General features: G+C 54.7%; 1 protein-coding gene across 1 annotated transcript; it reads left to right on the top strand.

Moving 5' to 3' along the window:
- The first annotated feature begins 251 nt into the window (after positions 1–251).
- On the top strand, positions 252–2,780 carry LOC131657270 (uncharacterized). Its single transcript, XM_058926703.1, has 2 exons — positions 252–390; positions 499–2,780. The coding sequence occupies exons 1-2, from the start codon at positions 252–254 to the stop codon at positions 2,778–2,780; spliced, it is 2,421 nt and encodes an 806-aa protein (XP_058782686.1).
- Positions 2,781–5,822: the final 3,042 nt, after the last annotated feature.

Genomic DNA, 5,822 nt, shown 5'->3' with positions numbered 1-5,822 from the left:
TCTCAGTAGAGGGTCAGGTATTCAATTCTCTTCTAACCTTCGCTAGTACTTGCTCTCCTTTGCTCCTCTACTCACTTTGGCATCGGAGTACCTTGCAGGTACACCCCCCCTCTCACTTCACGAAGACCCAGCATCCGAGCAGGCCTTGACGACTCTTCTGATCCGGTACGATCAGTGGCGCCGTCTGTGGGAAACAAGCTCCCCCTTCTTTAAAGAAACAAAGATCAAAGCTAATCCATCCTTCAATCGTCATGGCCGGAAACAACAACAACACCGTCCTCATCCCGACCCCCGATCCTTTCCGTCTCACGGAAATGATCGAGGAATCCAACCCGGCTCTGCATCGAAGGGGGCGACGACGACGCTCTGCCGAGGGGAATGGGAGGTCAGGTCATGAGACCCCCCAACCCATCAGAAGACCACCGCCTCAGCACGTCGAGCAGGCTCAGAATGACGAGACCGAGTAGCTCCAACCTCAGAACAATGGAGAGGAAACAGCTCGGAACGATCGGAACGCCGAGTTGATCCAAACCCAGCCCGAACAACCGCTGGCTCGCGTCCAACATGAGACTGAACACAAGGACGGGCAGACTGCCTCCTCCTCCACCCGTTCCCTTGAGAGACCAAGACCTCACCATGGGCAGACTCGGGATGCTACAGATGCCCGTGGGGAAACCGACCCCGCAACCCTCGTCATCCTCAAAGAGCTGCAGCGGACCAACCGCCTCATCCGACTCCAGGGCGAACGGATTGAGAAACTAGAGAAGAGGCATCGTCATAGTTCTCCCCCGCGGAGGCACCGTCGATCGCGTTCCTCCTCTTCGCGCTCCCCGCCTAGGAGGACTCGCCGACGCTCACCATCCTCCTCGCGATCTCCACCGAAAAGATCCCGCCGCCAGAGGTTCTACTCGCGCTCCCCTCTGCGAAAGAGCAAGAAAAATCGGAGGCCCGAGCCCACAGAGGAGGAGAGCCCTTCTCCCGACAGAGAGGAAAGAAGGCTCGCAAGGAAAGGGAGGAAACCTCGCAAGGAGGAACCCGCCCGACGTAACACACGCTCGATCTCTCCGAGCGCCAGCGACGAGGAGGAATTCCGCAGCCCCTTATCCGAAAGCATCCGAAGGGCTCGCCTTCCCCGAGGAATGGAAAAACCCCCGACTTTGGATGCGTACGACGGGACCACAGATCCTGACGATCACATTAGGAACCTGGAGGCCGTCATGGAGTATCACGTCGTCCACGACTCCATCAAATGTCGGATTTTCCCGACCACGCTCCGGAAGGGGGCAATGACCTGGTACAGGAATCTCCCTCCTAACTCCATCAAGTCTTGGGCCGAGCTCAAGGAACTCTTTCTGAGTCACTTCACTGCTCCCCGCCGTCAACCGAAATCAGAGGCAAACCTCGAAGCTGTAGTCCAAGGGATCAACGAGCCTCTCCGAGACTACCTCGACAGATTCAACAAGGAGGCCGTCCAAGTGGAGACGACCGATTACATGAAAAGGTATCTCCTCGAGCGAGGGCTCCTCCCCGGCAGCGAGTTCAGGAAAGCGATAAAGATCGAAAAAATGCGATCTATGAACGCCATCTTGAAAAGGGCGCAAGCTTTCATCTCCTTCGAGGAAGGCGAAGCGGCCGCAGTCAAAGCATCAAGGGGAAATGGTGTTACTCGGAGCTCGAGCCAAGACCCGTCTGCCGCGCCCCGAGCAAACGAGAGAAAGAGGGACGACAGGTCCCGCGACACAAAGGAGCGCAGAGGGCCAGCAGGACGCTTCAACGACTATACCCCCCTGAAAGTTTCACGGGAGAAGATCCTGGCCGAGTGCATAAACGCCGAGTTCAGAAACTCCAACATCAGGCCCCCGAAGCCGAATCCCTCCCGGCCGGGGACCGACAAGTCCAAATACTGCAAGTATCACAAGAGCCACGGGCACCTGACGGACGAGTGCATCCACCTGAAGGACGCCATCGAGACACTGATCAAAGAGGGTCACCTGTCTAAGTACACAAGGAAAGGAGACCCTCCCAGAAGGAATGACCGTCGGAGCTCCGACGAGGGCAACTCGCCGAACGCCAGGCCGCTGCAGGTGGCGTTATCCGTCACCCGACCAGAAGACTTCATACCCTCGGTCGGAGTGACATCTGCCCTCAGCGTCTGGGAAGGGTTCCCGACAGCAATGCTGATATCCAACGGCGGAGACCCTGGCTCCCTCACAATCGGCTCAGTGAAAAGGAAGTTCGACGAGTTGATCAGCGCCACCACGGACCTGACCCCAACCCTGAGGAGGTTTAAAGGGAGGTCAGAACCGATCACTTTCTATTTGGAGGAGCTGCCCGGCGGCGCCCCGGACGCCACAATCCCACTGCTCGTGCGAGCAAGGATAGCAAACTTCGACGTCCGTCGAGTCCTAGTCGACGAGGGAAGCTCGATCGACATCATGTACTCCCACCTTTTCCAAACCCTACAGCTGGACGACTCACATCTCACTCCTTACGTGGGCTCTGACCTCCAAGGATTCAACGGAACCACCACAAAGCCGTGGGGTTACGTCGAACTGCTCGTCTCTTTCGGGGAGGGGGAAGCTTCCAGGCAAGTCAAGACACAGTTCTTGGTGATAAACTGCAAGACCCTCTATAACTGCATCATCGGGCGCCCCACTTTGGCCGAACTCACTGCCGTCCTCTCAACCGTTCACCTGAAGATGAAGTTCTATACGAAGAGGGGACGAGTAGTCACTGTCAATGCCGACATCGAAGCTGCTAGGAGGATATTCGACGCATGAGTAAAGGGACTGGAGCTAATCGCCCCACCCCCCAGCTCCAACAAAAAACCAAGGGCTGAAGATAAATCCCCTCCTGAAGATCGGCAGATGACAACAGATGTCAGCTCAGTCGACCTCGACGCTCGGTTCACAGAAGAGCTGAAAAACGGCGAAGAGCCACTGTCGAAGACAGCTCACCCTATCCGGCCCATTCCAGACGGGGATTTCGAGCTCATTCCTCTGGGTGACAACCCCGACAAGACTGTGAAGATCGGCAAGAACATCCCGGATACACCGAGGAAGCAGCTCATAGCTTGCCTAAGGAACAACGCCGACTTGTTCGCCTGGAGCGCAGCAGAGATGCCCGGTCTCGACCCTGAGGTCGCCTGCCACACACTCTCCATCAATCCGACCGCAAAAGCAGTAGTTCAACGTAGGCGTCGACAGTCTCCCGAGAAAGCGGAGGCTGCCGAGAAAGCTGTAAAAGACCTCCTAGAGGCAAATTTTATTTCCGAGGCCAAGTATTCAACTTGGCTCTCAAACGTTGTACTAGTCAAAAAATCTAATGGAAAATGGAGAATGTGTGTTGATTATACTGATGTTAACCGGGCATGCCCCAAAGATGCATATCCATTGCCTAATATTGATAGGCTGGTCGACAACTCGGCCGACTATAAATTATTGTCGTTTATGGATGCTTATTCAGGATACAATCAAATCCCCATGGCGAGATGCAACAAGCAGTGCACGGCGTTCATGACCGAGTCGGGCAATTATTACTACAACGTAATGCCCTTCGGACTCAAGAACGCCGGAGCCACATACCAACGGATGATGAACAAGGTTTTCCGAGGAGAGATCGGCGACACCCTCGAGGTATATATGGACGACATGATCGTCAAATCTCGAGAAGACGCCGACCACACGGCACATCTTGAACGGGTGTTCAAGCAGGCTAGATCCTGCAAGATGCGTTTTAACCCAGAGAAGTGCACCTTCGGAGGGCGGGCAAGTTCCTCGGATTCTACCTAACCGAGCGAGGAATAGAAGCCAACCCGGATAAATGCCAAGCGTTCTCGGAACTTCCTACCCCTAACAATAAAAAATCTATCCAAGTACTAAACGGAATGCTCACAGCACTATCCCGCTTCGTCGAAAAATCCGCCCAGCATGCCCTCCCATTTTTTAAGTTGCTTCGGAAAGAAGCGACCTTCGAATGGTCCGAGGAGTGCGAACGGGCATTGTCTCATCTCAAACAGGTACTTTCCAAACCGCCCGTCCTATCCCGACCAGATGGCAACGAGATCCTATATCTCTACCTGGCTGTCTCAAACGAGGCGGCCAGCGCGGCCTTAATCCGAGAAACGGAAGACGGACTGAAGCCCGTATACTTCACGAGCAAAGCCCTACAAGGGCCCGAGGTACGATATCAGCAGGTAGAGAAAGTCGCGTTGGCCCTAATAACGGCCGCCAGGAGGCTGAGATACTATTTCCTCGCCCACACCATTGTCGTCCGGACAGACCAACCCATCAAGCAACTCCTCAGCCGACCAGACATGGCCGGGAGGATGCTAAGATGGTCCCTCGAGCTATCCGAATTCGATATCCAATACGAGGGAAGAAAGGCGCTTAAAGCTCAAGCGCTCGTCGATTTCATTGCCGAGATGACCTCAATTTCTAGCCGCCCGGCTCCCGCCGAAAACAAATGGACCATCTACGTAGATGGAGCCTCGAGCAACTCGGGAAGCGGAGCCGGAATAATCCTAGAAAACGACCAGGGGCTCGTCATCAAAGTATCCTTGGTCTTATCTTTCACCACATCAAACAACCAGGCCGAATACGAGGCTCTCCTGGCAGGCCTACGCCTCGCCGAGGACGTAGGTGCTCGCGAAGTCATGATCTATACCGACTCCCAACTCGTCGCATCCCAAGTCAGCGGCGATTACCAAGCCAAAAACGACACACTAGTCGAGTACCTCATGCTCGTCAAAGAAAAAATGAAAAGAATCGCCAAAGCGGAGGTCGAGCATATTCCACGGGAACATAACTCACGCGCCGACATATTATCCAAACTCGCGAGCACAAGGAAAAAGGGTGGAAACAAGTCGGTAATCCAGGAAATCTTGTCCAAGCCGAGCATAGACAAAAGCGCCCAAACTCCACAAGTATTCGCTATCGGGGACGACCACTGCTGGATGACCCCGGTGTACAACTTCCTCACGAAAGACGAACTTCCCGCCGACCCAAAGGAAGCTTCAGCTATTAAAAGGCGAGCCTGCTCGTACACTATCATCGAAAACAAATTATACCGACGGGGCTTCTCCATTCCTCTCCTTAAATGTGTCGACGCCTCCCAAGCGCTCGAAATACTCCAAGAGCTTCACGAAGGGATCAACGGTCAGCACCTCGGCGGCCGATCACTAGCACGAAAGGCCCTCAGGGCCGGTTACTACTGGCCGACCATGCAGTTAGACGCCAGGAAACATGTCCAGAAATGCGACAAGTGTCAACGCCACGCCGACATGCACCTGGCTCCCCCGAACGAGCTTAAATCCCTCTCCTCGCCCTGGCCCTTCTCCACCTGGGGAATGGACCTCCTCGGGCCTTTCCCGGTCGGGTCATACCAAAACAAATACCTAGTGGTTGCCGTGGATTACTTCACAAAATGGATAGAGGCCGAAGCGCTCGCCAAGATCACATCTCAAAACGTGCTCTGTTTCTACAAACGAAACATACTCGCCCGGTTCGGGGTACCCCAGGCCATAATCACCGACAACGGCACCCAATTCACTGACAAAAAATTCCAAGAGTTTGTGGCTAAGCTCGGCACAAAACATCATTTCACTTCAGTCGAGCATCCACAGACGAACGGGCAAGCCGAGGCAGCCAACCGAGTCATCCTCCGAGGACTGAAGAGGAGACTCGGCGAAGCTAAAAAAGCCTGGGTCGAAGAACTACACAGTGTACTATGGGCATATAGGACGACGCCCCACTCGAGCACGGGCGAGACTCCATTCAGGCTAACTTACGGCACCGAGGCCGTGATCCCCGTAGAAATCCGCG

Source organism: Vicia villosa, linkage group LG1 (assembly GCF_029867415.1).
Source record: "Vicia villosa cultivar HV-30 ecotype Madison, WI linkage group LG1, Vvil1.0, whole genome shotgun sequence".
Lineage (NCBI taxonomy): Eukaryota > Viridiplantae > Streptophyta > Magnoliopsida > Fabales > Fabaceae > Vicia > Vicia villosa.
The sequence above is the reverse complement of the archived record's forward strand: the minus strand, read 5'-3'. Positions and strand labels throughout refer to the sequence as shown.

Excerpts from the sequence above, each read along its gene's own strand:
- LOC131657270 (XM_058926703.1), top strand. The coding sequence starts at position 252 with ATGGCCGGAAACAACAACAACACCGTCCTCATCCCGACCCCCGATCCT. Across the intron at positions 391-498 it reads CGAGGGGAATGGGAGGTCAG|CTCGGAACGATCGGAACGCC; the intron begins GTCATGAGACCC and ends GAGAGGAAACAG.